Source organism: Anomaloglossus baeobatrachus, chromosome 2 (genome assembly GCF_048569485.1).
Source record: "Anomaloglossus baeobatrachus isolate aAnoBae1 chromosome 2, aAnoBae1.hap1, whole genome shotgun sequence".
NCBI lineage: Eukaryota > Metazoa > Chordata > Amphibia > Anura > Aromobatidae > Anomaloglossus > Anomaloglossus baeobatrachus.
The window spans coordinates 25376840-25396226 of record NC_134354.1 but is presented as its reverse complement, the minus strand read 5'-3'; the positions used below and the strand labels follow the sequence as shown (position 1 = coordinate 25396226).

Below are 19387 nucleotides of genomic sequence, written 5' to 3'. Positions count from 1 at the left end.
AGATGAGCGGGACGTAAACATCCCGCCCACCTCCTTCCTTCCGCATTGCCGGTGGGACACAGATAAGCTGTGTTCGTCGTTCCCGGGGTGTCACACGTAGCGATGTGTGCTGCCACGGGAATGACGAACAACCGGCGCGCAGAAGGAGGAACGACATTATGAAAATGAATGACAAGTCAACGAGCAACGATAAGGTGAGTATTTTTGCTCGTTAACAGTCGTTCGGAGGTGTCACACGGTACGACATCTCTAACGATGCCGGATGTGCGTCACGAATTCCGTGATCCCGACGACATATCGCACGATATATCGTACCGTGTAACGCTGCCTTTAGTCTCTGGAAAAAGCTGAGGGTCACTTCAATTCCAGGTGAGAAGTTTCTGCCGTAGTTTTATGTGTCCTTTCCCCTTGTTGCCTTTCCTTGTGTTGTCTTATGTCAGTAGCGCTGGCCTGCACTTGTCAGGGTGACGTTCAGGGCCAGTGAGGGCCTAGACACGTGATCGGCGATGGGGGGAAGGACTCATCTAGGGACGTTAGGGAGTGCAGTGATCGGCCTCAGGTGAGTGTTCGGAGGTGACCCTGCTTTGTTCCCCCTAGTGTCAGGGCTCATTGTTGTATTGTGTTCCTGGTGTACCCTTTGTGTTGCGGCGCTTGCCAGAAATTCCCTTATACCTGGTGGAACCCCAATAGTCACTGCACAAGAAAAGTATGGAGAATTTTTATTTTATGATTGGAAGTAAAGCTATTAATAAGGGGTTGGTCCACTACTGAGACCCCTGATGTCCTTACTTCTTCTAGCAGTCTCGAGACTAGTCAAGGACTGAAGACCAATAAAGTTCTCTGATCATTTAACCCCCTTAGAGACCACATTCTATAATGACCACAGCACCTAAGGCTCACTCTGTCAGTTCCATGCTTCTCTGCAACACGAGGGGTTTGCTGCTTTATTATGTCAGTTGCAGATCTAAACGAAGGCTCTACCATAAGTTTGTTGGGCTGGGGTCCCACGTGGCAAGCAGTAACCGTGCATCCTTCTATGTTCCCAATGATTTTCTGCTGTATTATTAGAACTTATTGTTTATGAATGTGCAGTTTTGCAGTTATATCTAGTTAAAATTGATCCTTAAAGGGGTTGGTCATTTTTATTTTAACAAATATTTATTAGGTGCTCCTCCTCCTTTGTTACTGACTGTACAGCTCTCATGATCTCACAATGGCCGCTGATGGACAACCATTTGACCAGACCTGTCCATCACCCACCTCCAGTTGAAAGACAACTTTTGTAGGTGCAATGTTTTTCCCATTTTGGATGCTGATGGACAAGTCTGGTCACATGGTCGTCCATCAGTGGCCATTGTCAGAACAGGAAAACGGTGTGCTCTGTAAGGGAGGAGAACCTGTTATACTTTCATATCAGTAAATGCCGCTAATGAATGTACCCAACACATCTGTTAACATAAGGACAAAATGGACGACTCTTTGACTCGTTAGCACCAAGTGTTCCTGTGTTTGGGGAGTCGGGAGAGTTATTTGTTGGTCGGACAATTGTTTGGATGACAGCTATCTAATTGTAGATCAGCTTATCTTTGGTAGTAGATAGATGAAAGCCCCTAAACAGGGAAGTAATGATCATGGTCGCAGCGATTGCGACTGGGCCTGGGGGTGCAGGGGGCCCTGTAGCAATGTATTTCAGCTGGATATGCGCCCTGTGACTCACATCCTGCTGAAATACATTGCTGCACAGTGACCCGTTGGGTCCCTGCACTGCTATGTTGCGTCTGCCTATTAAGGCTATGAATATTCACTGCTCCCCACACCCATAATCCAGAGAATGGAGAGAAGAGACTATGCCGGCACCCAGAAGCTGACTGTGCTGTAAGTTGGCGTGCCGTGCATGAGACGTCATGCGCTGCGCCACTTACACGCTGGTCAATTGCGGAATGCTATCATCGAAGGAGGACATCGGGGGAGTGGGAGAAGGTGAGTATAAATGGTTTCTTTTTATTACTGTGCGGTGCCCAAGACTAAAATGTGTACCAGGATGCGGACACGATGGGGACGTATATACCATAATGGGGCCATTATTGGGACATGATGGGGACATACAGTATATACCAGGATGGGGACATATATACCAGAATGGGGCCATTATTGGGACATGATGGGAACATATATACCAGGATGGGGCCAGATGTGGACATATACCAGGATGGGCCATGATGGGGACATGTACACCGGGATATAGTAATGATGGGGTCATACACCAGTATGTGGCCATGATGGAGACATAATGTACATCAGGATGGGGTCATGATGAAGACATATATACCAGGATGAGGCCATATATACCAGCATGGGGCCCACATATTCCAGTATATAACCATGATGAGGTCATACACCAAGATGGGAGACATATTTACAAAGAAGTGACCCAGGATGGGGGACATTAGTACAGGATGGGAGTCAGTACTACACATTGAAGGGCATGGGGGGTCAGCTCGTATGTCTTTATATAATTTAGAACGCTACAACGACCCATACATCTGACCAACGTGTGTGTGTATGAATGTGTGTGTGTGTGTGTGTGTTTGTCCGCTAAAGAAGTCCACACTGTCACATTTACAATCATGAAATTTTGCCTCATTTGACTCACGCAACGTCATAGACTATGTTTTGATGGGAAAATTTAACCCCGCACTTTACAGTTATTCTCCTAAAAACCTGCCTCCATTAACGTCAATGGAGCTGGGAGCCACAGGTCATTAATAAGTGATGTGATTGGTTTCTATAGGCAAAGAAGGACATTCTTAGTATAAGAAGTTCATGTGTGAGGTAATATCAGAATTCCGTGGATGGGTAGTATTAGTAGTTTTATAAAATTCAACTATATAGTAGTATTGGTAATAGTGAGAAGAGAAGTAGTATTAACATTTGACATATTAGTTGAGTATTATTAGGGGTATTATAAAAAGCAGGAAGAGTAATGATATTAGTATCACATTTACCCAAAAGTAAGACAGTGTCTTATATTATTTCTGTAACAGTGTCACCCCCAGCCTGTTTCCATGGACCGTACTATAGTCAGGCCTACTTTAGCATTTCCTGTCCTGCAGCTGGTGGGGGCCAATGTTCCTTTCTGCATGGAGTTTCCCTAATCCACCCATGTAGACAGGTTGGAGACTGTTTCTGGAGACTTCTATATACTCTGAGCTACCTGTAGACGATGTGAGCACTTCTGCCCATCCAGGGGGCTGATCCCAAGAGAGGCAGAACAATAAGCCACGTTTGGCTTGCTAGTTGATGTTGTGTGTGGTGAGGGGCTAGGACTCTGGATCTGTTGCTGTGGCCAGGTTCTGGTGCCTGTGTATGGTCTGCTACACTTTGGAGATCAGTTGCCACGTGGGATTGTATTATCTCGGCCACACTGCTGGATTTGGGGAACTAATCTAAGGACTATTGTTTGACCTTGGCATCAGATTTCTGGGTGGCGCCCCTGGATCTGTTGCTTTTGTTGTAGTGACCTTGCAGACTTTAAGGAAATATATCCATGTTTGATGGTATCTTCTCCCAGTCCCAATAAAGTTCTTTTGGATTGTTCCCCAGCACGCTGTCCATGCCTGTTCTAACTGATACCCCGTCACAATTTTTTGCTCCGAAAGATGTGCTAGGTCTTATTGTCAGGGGATGTCTTATATTTTCCCATGAACAACAATCCACATTTATTCTTGAACAACATTTATTAAAATCTAATCGTCATCAGATTATGGAATATCAATATTTTGTGTTACTGCTCTTATTACTGGGCCAGATGCACATTTTCTTATCTGATCTGCTGTTTTCATGGTCCAGTGTTATAGTGGAGGGTACAGATTAAATTACCTGCTTAAATGTATAATTCTCACTATACTGTTAAGTTTACACCCAATATAAAGCAGACACCCCCTAAAAGAATCGCACTTACCAGACCCCACACAATTAAGGGGGCTTTACACGCAACGACATCGCTAAAGAGATGTCTTTGGGGTCACGGAATTCGTGATGCACATCTGGCCTCGTTAGCGACGTCGTTGCGTGTGACACGTACGAGCGACCGCTAACAATGCAAAATACATACCAAATCGTTGATTGTTGACACGTCGTCCATTTCCAAAATATCATTGCTGCTTTTGGACGCAGGTTGTTCGTCGTTCCTGAGGCAGCACACATCGCTATGAGTGACACCCCGGGAACGACGAACAACACCGTACCTGCGTCCTCCGGCAACAAGGTGGGCGTGACTTTCATGCGGCTGCTCTCCGCCCCTCCGCTTCTATTGGACGCCTGCTTTGTGACGTTGCTGTGACGCCGCACGAACCGCCCCCTTAGAAAAGAGGCTGTTCGTCGGCCACAGCGATGTCGCTAGGAAGGTATGTGCGTGTGACGGGTCCTAGCGATATTGTGCGCCACGGGCAGCGATTTGCCCATGATGCACAAACGACGGGGGCGGGTGCTTTCACGAGCGACATCGCTAGCAATTGTCGCTGTGTGTAAAGCAGCCTTTAGAGTTGTAAAGTGAATGGGCTCTCACGTACAAATCTGCGTTTCAGTCCGATGCCCCTGCGTTGTACAGCAGTTGGCTTCCCCTGGTGGCTGGAAGCAGTACCACTTGCATAGAGTGATTCTAGAACCTGATCTGTGTGTGAAAGCTGCAGTGCAATGCTGCTAGAGCAGCGAGGGAGTGGACAGCAACACAGATCTGTGTGAGAGCCCATCCACCATCAGCACTTGCCAACTGTAATTGTTTGGGGTTTGGTGAGTCCAATTTGTTGTTGTTGTTTTTTTTTTTTGGAGGGTGGGGGTCTTTTTTCTTTTGGGAGTGTCTGCTTTCTTTCAGGGGATTCTCTTTTCTTTGACGAAGAGTCCTGCTTTATTCTTTTACTTTGTTAGCTGCTTGGACACTTCTGTTTGGAACCATAACTAGGTCTTATTTTTCGAGTGGGGTTTATATTCTAAGCATACTCAAAGCTCCGGAAATCCTACTACGGCTTATTTTCAGGGAAACACAGGGAACGTGTCACAGCAGAAATCACATAAACAGTGGCACTTTGGCATTCTTTGAATGAGCAGTATTAAAGTTTTACACGCAGCAGTATCAGTATTAGTCTGAGGTGTAGTGGTATTAACATTTGTGATATTAGTATTCATGAAATGAGTTGTATTAGTAGTATTATAAATCATAGGATTAATAGTAGTATTATCACTAGTGAGTGTAGAAGTAGTAGTATTTATAGTATATTGTAGAAGTATTTTTATAGTGGTATGATTTGAATTAGTAGGTGTAGAATGCATGCGGGGTGTTGCATGCGTGCCATCTCTTGCTAAGTGCCATCATTGCGAAGTGCCTGGCAGTTATTTCAATGGCAGTTAGTCAGGGCAGGAGGAAGGTAAACTAATCTTTGACACCGTCTGTTTTAACCATGACTATTATTTATATCTCCATCATTCTATATGCTTTTACTGTCCACATTCACCGCCCTGTCACCCCTCCATCACCACTCATCCACATCAGTCCTTTTCTCCTCCCCTCTCCTATGCAAAGCTCCCAGGCTCTTTTCACCTACCTTAATAATCTCATTCAATCAAGCTCCAGGGACTTACACAAAAAGCCATGCCACAAGTCCAAACACCATCTGATCTTTCTCCTTCTACTCCTACTTCTATCAGGTGATATCTCTCCCAATCCCGGGCCACCCCATGCTAACTTTACCCCCTCCCCCACCTCCCATAGAAACCCTGATAACCTTATTAACATTAGTTGTATACCCTCACTTCCCTCTTTTAATTGTGCTCTTTGGAATCCACGGTCTGTATGTAACAAGCTTCCTTACATCCACAACCACTTGCTCAATAACTCTCTTAATCTACTAGCCCTCACTGAAACCTGGATTCCGGATTCTGACACTACTTCCCCTGCTGCCATCTCTCATGGTGGTTTACACTTTTCCCATTCACCAAGACCTGAAAACAGACATGGTGGTGGAGTCGGTTTACTCCTGTCCCCACAATGCACTTTCCAGGTCATCCCCCCAGCTCCATCACTCTCATTCCCATCCTGTGAGGTCCACACCATCAGGCTCTTCCATCCCCTTCCCCTCAGAGTAGCTGTCATATACCGTCCACCAGGCTCACCCACTCAGTTCCTTGACCACTTTTCAGCCTGGCTGCCACACTTCATGTCCTCTGAATCACCAACCCTCATCCTAGGAGACTTTAACATCCCCATGAACAGCCCCTCCTCCCCATCTGCATCCCAGCTTCTATCTCTCACCACCTCCCTTGGCCTCTCACAACTCTCATCCTCTGAGACACATGAAGATGGTAACACCCTTGACCTGGTCTTTATCCGCCTCTGCTCAATCTCTGACTTTGACAACTCCCCTCTTCCCTTCTCTGACCACAGCATCCTCTCCTTCAAACTCACAAACCCTTGCCCATCCCAGCACACTCCCACCAATCACACATTCAGAAACCTACAGGCCATCGATTCTCAGACACTTTCAGACTCTTTACACGCATCACTGTCCCCTATCTCCTCACTTTCTTGTCCTCATCTGGCTGTAAAGCACTACAATGACACACTCAGGAGTACACTAGACCAAGTAGCGCCCCTCACCTTCAGAAAGACCAAACACAGAGTAAAACAGCCCTGACAGTCCGTACCATCCCGGTTCCCTGCGGTGACCCGTCATCTTGCTCCAACGGTTCCGGACCCCGCCTGACATCATCCCGGCTTCCGAACCTGAGCTCCGTCACCCGGACCACCATCAGTGACCCCGTGGTCCCAGGGACTTCTCCATTGTGTTCTAAGTGCACGGACTGTTCTACTACCTAAAGTGCTCCGGCTACCGGACTCCGTTCCCTCTTCGGGGAGTTCGGCCCAGTGGATCCACCTCCCGGGTCTGCCCATCCATCTGGCCCTAACAGTATCATTTGTTGGCTCCACATCTTCTCCTCTCCCTCTCACTGTTGGGGTCCCTCAATGTTCAGTCCTTGGCCCTCTTCTTTTCTCCCTCTACACTGCCCCAATTGGAATGACCATCAGCAGATTTGGCTTTCAGTACCATCTTTATGCTGATGACACACCACTATACACCTCATCCCCTGAGCTCACCCCCGCTGTACTACAGAACACAAGTGACTGCCTGACTGCAGTTTGCAATGTCATGTCTGCTCTCTATCTGAAACTTAACCTTTCCAAAACTAAACTTCTGCTTTTCCCTCCATCTCCCAACCTTCCTAAACCTGACATCTTCCTCTCTGTGTGTGGCACAACGATAAGTCCTAGGCAGCAGGCCCGCTGTCTGGGGGTTATACTTGACACTGATCTCTCCTTCACCTCCCACATACAATCTCTGACCCGATCCTGCCGCTTGCACCTCAAGAACATCTCTAGAATCCGCCCCTTCTCACAATGGAAACGACAAAACGTGGCCCTGATCCACTCTCGCCTTGACTACTGTAACTCTCTATTAATTGGTCTCCCCCTAACTAGACTCTCCCCTCTACAGTCCATCCTTAATGCAGCAGCCAGGGTCACCTATCTGGCTAACCGCTACTCGGATGCCTCTGCTCTGTGCCAGTCATTGCACTGGCTGCCCATATATCACAGGATCCAATTCAAACTGCTTGTTCTCACCCACAAAGCTCTCCACAGTGCGGCACCCCCCTACATCTCCACCCTACTCTCAGTCTATCACCCTACTCGTTCTCTACGCTCTGCAAGCGACTTTCGACTAACATCCACACTAATTCGAACCTCCCACTCCCGGATCCAAGACTTCTTCCGAGCTGCACCAATCCTCTGCAACGCTCTACCCCAAGAAGTTAGGACAAATCACAACTTACTCAGCTTCAGACGCACCCTAAAGACGCATCTTTTTAGGGCGGCCTATCACACTCCCTAATCAGATTCGATTCACATAGTCCCTCTACAACTTCTCACAACATAACTCCACATCAAACTCCATGGCACCCAAAGGCATTTCAAGGCTCAGGCCCACTGGTCCAGGAAACCACTATCTAGCCCCATTTCCGTGAGATGGCTGGATTGTCATTGTAAATAAGCACTTGTACCTTGCCCCTCCCCCCATCTCATTGTAGATTGTAAGCTCTCACGAGCAGGGTTGTGTTTTTTCTTTTTTTTTTCCCTCTAAATATTGTGTTTCTATAACTGTTACTTGTTTGTATATGATCCTCCTGAATTGTAAAGCGCTGCGGAATATGTTGGCGCTATAGAAATAAAGATTATTATTATTATAAGAAGTTGTAGTGTTAACGACTTCACAACCAATGATGTATCTATACATTGGGCGTGTATGGCCCTTTAATGCAGGCTTGCGATCACGGGGTGCCAATGGGTTGGCATGACAGTGTGTGATCAGTTGATGACCCCTGATGCTACCATGAGTCATGAGAGCCGGCAAAGCGCAGCACTCACAGGAACACAGCATTTCTGCTGATCAGTGCGTTGTTGCTGATCAGTGCGTTGTTGCTGATCAGTGCGTTGTTGCTAATCAGTGCATTGTTGCTGATCAGTGCGTTGTTGCTGATCAGTGCGTTGTTGCTGATCAGTGCGTTGTTGCTGATCAGTGCGTTGTTGCTGATCAGTGCGTTGTTGCTGATCAGTGCGTTGTTGCTGATCAGTGCGTTGTTGCTGATCAGTGCGTTGTTGCTGATCAGTGCGTTGCTGCTGCTGCTGCTGCTGCTGATGATGATGCATCACTCTGATCAAGAGAAACGATCACTTACTACAGTTATATAGTCCTCTAGGGGGACTAGTAGTAAAATCAATGAAAAATGTAAAAAAAAAAAGTTTTAAATATGGAAAAAAAACCTAAATGTACAAATCACCCCCCTTCTGCCCCATTGAAATAAAACAAAAACAATAATAATACTAATAATGATAATACAGAAATAAACATATTTGGTATATCCGCATTCAGAAATGCCCGATCTATCAAAATATAAAATCAATTAATTTGTTTGGTACACGGCGTAGCGAAAAAAAATCAAAACTCCAGAATTACTTATTTTTGGGTCACCGCAACATTGCATTAAAATACAATAACTGGAGTTCAAAATATCGTATCTACACAAAAATTGTACAATTAAAATTGTCAGCTCAAGATGCAAAAAATAAATCATCACTAAGCCCTAGATCCTGAAAAATGAGAACGCTATGAGTCTCAGAAAATGGCGACAAAAGCCCAATTCTTTTTTTTTTTTTTTTTTTGACAAATTTCAGAATTTTTCACTTAGATAAAAGCAAAACTATACATGTTTGGTATCTATGAACTTGTGACGACCTGGGGAATCAGAATGCCTGGTCAGATATACCATATAGTGAACATAGCAAAAAAAAACAAAAAACAAAACAATTATGCAATTGCAGTTTTTATGCCTGTTTTCCAGTACAATTTGGAACAGAATGAATGGTGTCGTTCAAAAGCACAACTGGTCCCGCAACCAAACAAGCTCTTGTATGACTATGTTGCCGAAAAAATAGAAAAGTTATGACTCTTGGAAGAAGGGGAGGAAAAAACGAAAACTGTAAAGGGTTACTATTAACAGGAGGAACCGTGCTAACAGTGGTAGTGATGGCTGTGGGATGAGTAGAATTATGTAGCATTAGCAGGAGTAGTAATGCTATTATTACTAATCATACTACAAGTAATCGTATAAGTAGAAGTAATAACAAACATTCCTGAAGAGTACTTGTTTTGCGATTCTCCAGGTGAGCTCTAATTTAGAGGACACCCTGGTGTTACCACACTCTCGATAGGGGTGCGCTACGTCTTACCTGTCTTGACCTTGCTTACACAAAGAAGTGAAAACAGCCATAGAGTGAAACGCATCTGGTCCTGACGCTTCATATTTGATCCTCCAGTCTTCTAGGACTTCTAAGTTCGCAGCTGTGAGTAATCGCTCCTCATTTTTGTCTTATCCCATCAGTGTACAAATAACTTCTCTATTTTCTGTTCCATTGGATAAAATTAGAAATTCTGCAGAAAGACGTCCTGCGCGGGTTTTACCAGATGTGTTGGGAGCCGGACCGGTCGTGGTTGGAGTTCTTCACGCTAAGGGCCCAATGGCAGATCCATGACCTGCCTGACACTTTTGAACTTCTTGAAATATCTAGGTCAGTAAAGCACGACCGCCTCCAGGGAAGAGATCACTGAGTCATGGGGGAAACTGAAACCAGACACAATCCTCTGATAGGGGAATTCTACCAAAAGCCATAAATGTTGTTTAATTTAGTACCAGTGATGTATCAGCTAAGGCTGAGTCGGCGTCAGACATGTCTCATGATTTTGTTCCTCCTCATCATCCTTCTTTGTAACACTTTTTGCACAACTCTGAAGATTTATTTAGCTTATTCATTAATATATTTAACCTCACTTGTAGGGTTATTCCCATTTCTGCCTTTCATTGCTGAGGTGTAAACCATTCCGTCTAGATTGTGGCCATCAAAGGGGAATTATGAGACCGCCCAAGCTGTGCTACTCTATTTGTGGAACTCCCATAGAAATGCATTGGAGTCAGCAGCCAAGTTGTTCATCTGCTGTAAGCATGTTCTCTACTGGTTCAGCACGGTTTGCAGCTCATTTGTTTCCAAGGAAGTTCTGCACTGTGAGCACAAATGCATCCTGAGCTTCAAGGTCCAGAGGATTGAGTTTTGTTCTGAATGTGTCATCGTGCATTAGTTTTTTGCTTTCAAGGCTAATAAAAATTCCAGGTTTTATTTTAGCCTGTTTTCAGTGTGTTAAAATTGTCCTTCAAATATTGGAAACCAGTTCCATCATGATCAATTGCAACTACAAAATGTATACCACAATTCATTATATAACCCTCATGGCATCCTCCCCAACCCCACAATTCGTTATATGGCCCTTATAGTATCCTCACACCTTATAATTCATTATATGGCTTTCAAAGAGTCCTCACCACAACTCATTATATGACTCTCAAAGCATCACCTTACAATTAATTATATGGCCCTAATAGTGCCTCCTCCACCACCCCATAATTCATTATATGTCCTCATAGCGTCCTCCCCACCCCATAATTCATTATATGGCCATCATAACATCCCCCCACCCTTAAATGCATTATATGGCCCTGATAGCAATCCTTCCACACACCACAATTTATTATATGGCCCTCATAGCATTCTCCCCACCACACTGTTTACTATTTGGCCCTCATAATGTAATCTCCACACCACAATTCAGTATATCACCTTGATAGCATCCTCCCAATCTTACAATTTATTATATAGCCCTCATAGCATCCCCCTTCCCCCAAAATTCATCATATGGCCCTCATAGCATCCTATCTACCCTACAATTCATTATATGATCCTCATAGTGTCCTTTGTTATATGGCCCTTATGGCATCCTCCCACCCAACAATTCATTATTTGGCCATCATGGTGTCTTCCCCACCCTTAAATTCATTATATGGCTCTAATAACATCCTCCCAGACACCACAATTCATTATATGGCCCACATAGCATTTTCCCCCAGACAGTTTACTATATGGCCCTCATAATGTAATCCCCACACCACAATTCATTATATGACCTTGATAGCATCCTCCCAATCTTACAATTTATTATATAGCCCTCATAGCATCCCCCTCCCCCCAAAATTCATCATATGGCCCTCATAGCATCCTACCTACCCCACAATTCATTATATGACCCTCACAGTGTCCTTTGTTATATGGCCTTTATGGTATCCTCCCACCCAACAATTCATTATATGGCCATCATGGTGTTCTGCCTACCCCAATATTCATTATATGGCCCTCATAGCATTCTCCTAACCCCACAATTCATTATATGGCTCTCATAGAGTCCTCCCCACCACACAATTCATTATAGAGCCCTGATGACATCCTCCCCCAAACCACAATTTATTACAAGGCCCTGATTGTGTCTTCTCTTGCCTGCCTATGAAGCTATCAGGGACTTTATAATGGATTGTGGGGTGGAAGACACAGGACTGGGACTAAGACTGTGTGCAGACATTCAGGATTTGCAATAGAAAATGCTAGTGCAAAACCTGATGTGTTGGCAGGAAGAACACTGTAAAATATGTGCTTTTTACACGTGCTTTTATTACATATTTTTCCCTACTCATTAGTAGCGGTAAAATACATTGCAAAACGCTGCAAGAATTGACATGCTGTAGTGGTTACACATACTGTACATGAGAGGAATCTCACTCTGCTTGCTTGTACTGTAAAATGCTGTGCATATTCTGAGAGAAAAACACAACATGTGCAGATAGCCTTAAAATTCATTGGGGGGAGAGTCACGGAGACTGATTAATTTATATTTATTGGCAGCTGACATTATAGTTAATGGCGTGTAAGAGTGGTGGACTGTGGCTGGCACGTTCCTGCACTTGAAGCCACCAATTAGATTTTTGAATTGTAATGTGAATGATGTCCTGCATCTTTTTGAATATCGCGTCATTTGAATTGTAATATATTGTAATGTTTAGTAAGTATTGTATGTGGTAATATGTTGCATACCACTTGTTTAGGAAGTTACCGGGGCTGTAGGGTTAGTAACAGTTAAGCATTAGCACAAGCCCACAATATGAGGGGCTAGTTTATAGGGTATGGGATGATTCATTCGAGAAGAGTCAGCTGAGTTGAGTTCTGCGAAAGTGATGGATGTATAGTCAGTCGGTAGTGACGGTCGCATACAGTGGGTGGTTTGTAGCAACACAAGGAGGAGAGGAGATGGAAGATGAGCTAGTGTGAACCTCAAGTATTGACCGATATATAGAGTGTGAACAGTTTTGAAATGAGAGACTGATCTAACGGAGTGGCCCCAGACAATAGGAGCTGGAGGACAGGACTCTAGGAGCCAGGCCCCTTAACCATCATGGTAACGGATTATCCTTAACTGGCATGTGAATGTAGTCAACTACCTGAGTGTTTTCCCTCTAAATTCCCGGGAACCGCAGTGCTCGAGCGGCAGCCACGTCTTGCCATCTGCCCTTTAATCCCCAACATGCACTCTAAGCACTCACATGCAGCATTCACAACTGAACACTGTGTACACATACACTGAAGGAGTAGGTCCTCAGCATGCTGGCCAGTGATGGATCTGCGGTCACAAGCAGCAGTTGCAGCGAATTGCGGGACTGCTAGTGTCGGCTCATGCCCAGACTCAAGCCTTATCCCAGTATTGCCCTCCTGAATAGATTTTCTGGGAAAGGCGTTAAATTTATGGTTTTTAGAGAGACCTGTAAGCTATATTTCAGCCTTTGTCCTCATTCCTCAGAAAATGAGGAACAGAGAGTGAGGATTATAGTCTCCCTTCTTCAGGGTAATACCCTCACAGTTGTTACGGTCGCTGGATGAGTTTTTTGCAGCTTTGACCCTTGCACTTGAGTCATTTCTGTCAGGATCTATCAGATAGGCTTAGGGACTCTCTGGCTCAATATTCTACTCCAGAGTCGTTGGAAGCCACCATGGCCCTTGCTATCAGTGTGGATAGATGCCTCAGTGGTGATCTACTAAAACCTTGTCCCCTGTTATTCTGCCTAGAAAGGAAATCTCACAGGTGCAGTTTGTCGAACCCATGCAGTTGGGGGGAGCCTCCCCTTATACTGGGTCGCTTGCGGTTTGCCATGGGTCTGGGGCATGTATCTACTGTAGTTTCAATGGTCATTACATTGGGGTTTATCAACAAATACCTAACCATATGACACCATCTAAAAAGTTGTGCATCCTAGGTTGTGTGTGCATTTCCTTCGTTACTCCTTTTTTCCAGGCCGAGGTGGCCAACGTGTTGGTAGAGAGAAGGTACAATATCTTACCCTCTCTACAGGTTAATAGCAGGTCTTGGTGTCTCCTCAACGAGGTGTCGAGGAGGGGTGGTTGTGCCAATTGAGTATCCTGTTCCTGACATCAAGGTTTGGAGGTCACAGGGAGAACCCTCTTTGGTCCTTCAAGGAAATTACCTTTTTTTAACATACATATGACTGGTAATAAGCATTCAGATCTGGACTTGTGTGTGTAGGACTACGTATGGGTGTCCACTAATAAGCTCAAGCGGAGGGGTGTGTCTGGGGCTCTGGGCTCAAGATTTATCGGTCCATATCTAGTAGCGGACTTTATTAACCCTACGGCCTTTTGGCTGGAGCTTCTTCCAGTTCTGAATAACCATAAAGTTTTTCACAGGTCGTAGCTCAGGGGATATGTTGTGTCTAAGGAGCCTATGTCATTGATTACCTTGAAGGTCATGACACTATGGAAGTGAACGCGAGTAAGTTGGGGCATTCCTTCTGTATGAGTTATCCAGACTAGTCCGGTCTTAAGGGTCCTGAGGCCCCTTGTAGAAAGTACTGTCATGTGAGTCTCACGTCATTAGGAGATTTGGGACCGGAGTCTCACATTGCTTTGTGAGGCTCTGGATTTTAAATGTATTTGCTTTCTTTTAGTGCAGCAAGGGTTAATGTAATTTTCCTTGCTTGGAGCTCCTGGTTAGTTCTCCTCACATGCAGCCGGTTTGTGACCACTCCCATCTCCTTTAAATAGTCACATGATCCATCACCTGATGCCAGTAAAATAATTTATTCTGTTTCTGACTATCTTGGAGGATGGAAGTTCTCTAGCTAGTGATCTGCTGCTGGAGCTTTTGCTGTGCTATTGTTTGGGGTCATGTCTACTGCAGCCATGGTGTCTGGTTGAAGTCTTGAAGTTCGTTTTTATATTCTTTTGTCTATGTCCCTCTCTCTGTCCTCCTTACTGGTCCTAGTCTTTTACTGGCTAAGGGAACTTTATACAAATCTCAATACTGGAAAGCTTATAATTGCTTGAAAAATATACATGGTGGTGAGAGAGAGATACAGTGGGGGGGACCCCACTGATCATAGGAGCTTACTCTGTACAGGAAAAAGAGGAGCCTCTGACCATAAGAACGTACATTCAACAGGAGAGAGAGGAACCTGCTGCCCATAAGAGGTTACACTGTACAGGAGAGAGTGGATCCCACTGACCATAAGAGCTTAGACTAGGGGAAGAGTGGACCCAGTTGACCATAGGCGCTGAAACTCTACAGGAGAGAAATGACCTTGCTAACCATTAAGAATTTACACTTTATAGGTGAGAGAGGACCCTGCTGACCATAAGACCTTATACTCTACAGGAGAGAGACTACCCCCACTGACCATAAGAGCTTACACTCCACAGGACAGAGAGAGCGCAGTCCACTGACCATAAGAGCTTACACTCTACAGGAGAGAGAGGAAGGGAGAATTCCACTGACCATAAGAGATTACATTGTACAGGAGAGAGAGAGGACCCCACTGACCATGAGAGCTTAGACTCTAGAGGAAAGAGAGGACCCCGTACGACCATAAGAGCTTACACTTTATAGGAGAGAGATGACCCCACTGACCATAAGAGCTTACACTCCACAGGACAGAGAGAGCGCACTCCACTGACCATAAGAGCTTACACTCTACAGGAAAGAGAAGAACCACTGACCTGACCATAAGAACCTGCACTCTACAGGAGATAGAAGATTCCACTGACCATGAGAGCTTACACTCTACAGAAGAGAGAGGAACCTGCTGACCATAAGAAATTACAATGTACAGGAGAGAGGACCCCACTGACCATAAGAGCTTAGACTCTAGAGGAAAGAGAAGATCCCACTGACCATGAGAACTTACACTCTACAGATGGAAAATGATTCTGCCTTACAAACTGTGCTCCACTGGGAACCACTGATCTATGGTTGTCCTGGTATTAACCATCTCTGTACAAGGTATGTTAATCCGCTAAAGGGGGCTTTACACGCTGCGACATCGCTAATGCGGAGTCGTTGGGGTCACGGAATTTGTGACGCACATCCGGCCGCATTAGCGATGTTGCTGCGTGTGACACCGATGAGCGATTTTGCATCGTTGCAAAAACGTGCAAAATCGCTCATCGGTGACATGGGAGTCCATTCTCTAATATCGTTACTGCAGCAGTAACGATGTAGTTCGTCGCTCCTGCGGCAGCACACATCGCTATGTGTGACGCCGCAGGAACGAGGAACCTCTCCTTATCTGCCTCCCGGCTGCTATGAGGAAGGAAGGAGGTGGGCGGGATGTTACGTCCCGCTCAGCTCCGCCCCTCTGCTGCTATTGGGCGGCCGCTCAGTGACGTCGCTGTGACGCCGCACGGACCGCCCCCTTAGAAAGGAGGCGGTTCGCCGGTCACAGCGATGTCGCCGGGCAGGTAAGTATGTGTAACGGGTCTGGGCGATGTTGTGCAGCACGGGCAGCGATTTGACCGTGTCGCGCAACAGATGGGGGCGGGTACCCACACTAGCGATATCGGGACCAATATCGCAGTGTGTAAAGTAGCCTTTAGTCACAGTTGCAGGGCATTATGGGATGGACGCGCATCAATGCAAAATGACATTATCCCACTCACTGATGCTTCAGCAGTGGGGAATGGTGCCGGAGAAGTCTTTTTTTTTGCAATCTATCCGCTCATCTCTACTAGTCATATACTGTATAATACATAAATGAAGACTAGTCACAAAAGTAGTATTAACAAATGGAATATTAGTATTAATAAATAATTAGTATTATCAGTATTATGATTATCAGGTCTAGTAGAATTATATACTGGTCGCAGTGAAATAACTAGTATTAGCATTAACAGTGGAAATAGTAATTTTGATGATGAGTAGCAATGGAAGGAATTCTAGTAATAATCTCAATGGAAATAGTAGTAACAGTTAACAGCAAAATATTATTATTATTTATTATTATTATTATTATTATTATTATTATTATTAGTCTTACCTGTCTTTACCTTATTCACACAAACAAGCAAAAACAGCCATGGAGTGAAACGCGTCTGCTCCTGACGCCTCATATTTGATCCTCCGGTCTTCTGCTGACTTCTAAGATCGCAGCTGTGAGCAAAAACTCGTCATTTTTTTCTTAACACCCTTCACTATATAAATAACATCTCCATTTTCTGTTCTTTAAGATAAGACTTTTCGTGCTGGCGAGAATCCCCAATGTAGACCCGAAATAATTATTTCTACACCATTTCCTGTGTCGGATGACTCAAAGGAAATATACTGAAAGATAGACTAAAATTATACTAAAAAGAGTGCGGATTATACAAGAAATACAAACCGGAGAATTGTATGCAGCGCAGCTCATGACTCCTACATGTAGAGGGGGTGAAAATAAAAACAAAATAAATGCATTGTTATGGCTAAAACAATTAAAAATACACATATAAAATGTGGCAAATAATCAAAGATATATAAAAATGCAAACCAGGACACTGGCAACCAAGCCTTGCATATATATAAAGTGGAGTGAATACATGGAAAGACACCAAGTTTAGAAAAAATAGACACAACGGTCAATAAAAGAGCTGAATTCTCAGCATATAATTATCAGCATATACAGTATATACTGTGTATATATATACCGTACAGACCAAAAGTTTGGACACACCTTCTCATCTCTAGAACAACTGTTAAGAGGAGACTTTGTGCAGCAGCCTTCATGGTAAAATAGCTGCTAGGAAACCACTGCTAAGGACAGGCAACAAGCAGAAGAGACTTGTTTGGGCTAAAGAACACAAGGAATGGACATTAGACCAGTGGAAATCTGTGCTTTGGTCTGATGCGTCCAAATTTGAGATTTTTGGATTCAACCACCGTGCCTTTGTAGAAAAGGTGAACGGATGGACTCTACATGGCTGGTTCCCACCGTGAAGCATGGAGGAGGAGGTGTGATGGTGTGGGGGTGCTTTGCTGGTGACACGGTTGGGGATTTATTCAAAATTGAAGACATACAGAACCAGCATGGCTACCACAGCATCTTGCAGCAGCATGCTATTCCATCCAGTTTGCATTTAGTTGGACCATCATTTATTTTTCATCAGGACAGTGACCCCAAACACACCTCCAGGCTGTGTAAGGGCTATTTGACTAACAAGGAGAGTGATGGGGTGCTACGCCAGATGACCTGGTCTCCACAGTCACCAGACCTGAACCCAATCGAGATGGTTTGGGGTGAGCTGGACTGTAGTGTGAAGGCAAAAGGGACAACAAGTGCTAAGCATCTCTGGGAACTCCTTCAAGACTGTTGGAAAACCATTTCCGGTGACTACCTCTTGAAGCTCATCAAGAGAAGGCCAAGAGTGTGCAAAGCAGTAATCAAAGCAAAAGGCGGCTACTGTGAAGAACCTAGAATATAAGACATATTTTCAGTTGTTTCACACTTTTTCAAGTATTTCATTCCACATGTGGTAATTCATAGTTTTGATGCCTTCAATGTAATGCTAAATAAAGTAAAATAAAGAAAACTCTTTGAATGAGAAGGTGCGTCCAAACTTTTGGTCTGTACTGTATGTGTGTATATATATATATATATATATATATATATATATACACACACAGTCATGGCCAAAGGTTTTGAGAATGCTACAAATATTAATTTTTACAAAGTCTACTGCTTAAGTTTTTCTAATGGCAATTTGCATATACTCCAGAATGTCATAAAGAGTGATCAGCTTAACAGCAATTACTTGCAAAGTCAATATTGGCTAAGAAAATGAACTTCAACCCCCAAAACACATTTCAACATCATTGCATTCCTGCCTTAAAAGGAGCAGCTAACATTGTTTTAGTGATTGTTCCAGTAACACAGGTGTGGGTGTTGATGAGGACAGGGCTGGCGATCAATCAGTCATGATTAAGTAAGAATGACACCACTGGACACTTTAAAAGGAGGCTGGTGCTTGGTATCATTGTTTCTCTTCAGTTAACCATGGTTATCTCTAAAGAAACACGTGCAGCCATCATTGCTCTGCACAAAAATGGCCTAACAGGGAAGAGTATCGCAGCTACAAAGATTCAGTCAACAATCTATCGCATCATCAAGACCTTCAAGGAGAGAGCTTCCATTGTTGCCAAAAAGGCTCCAGGGCGCCCAAGAAGGACCAGCAAATGCCAGGACCGTATCTTAAAACTGTTTCAGCTGCGGGATGGGACTACCAGCAGTGCCGAGCTAGCTCAGCAATGGCAGCAGGCTGGTGTGAGTGCTTCTGCACGCACTGTGAGGCGGAGACTGCTGAGCAAGGCCTGGTTTCAAGGAGGGCAGCAAAGAAGCCACTTCTCTCCAGAAAAACATCAGGGACCGACTGATATTCTGCAAAAGGTACAGGGAGTGGACTGCTGAGGACTGGGGGAAAGTCATTTTCTCAGATGAATCCCCTTTTTGATTGGGACATCTGGAAAACAGCTTATTAGGAGAAGAGGTGAGCGCTGCCACCAGTCTTGTCTCATGCCAACTGTTA

At 44.6% G+C, this 19387-nt stretch overlaps 1 protein-coding gene across 1 annotated transcript in view; it reads right to left on the bottom strand.

The window, feature by feature from the left end:
• Nucleotides 1-16939, bottom strand: part of LOC142281480 (cell surface glycoprotein CD200 receptor 1-B-like) — a 46929-nt gene extending 29990 nt beyond the window's left edge. The window contains exon 1 of the mRNA XM_075332859.1: nucleotides 16867-16939. Coding sequence (XP_075188974.1) covers nucleotides 16867-16939 — 73 coding nt within the window. The remainder of the gene's footprint in view (nucleotides 1-16866) is intronic.
• Nucleotides 16940-19387: the final 2448 nt, after the last annotated feature.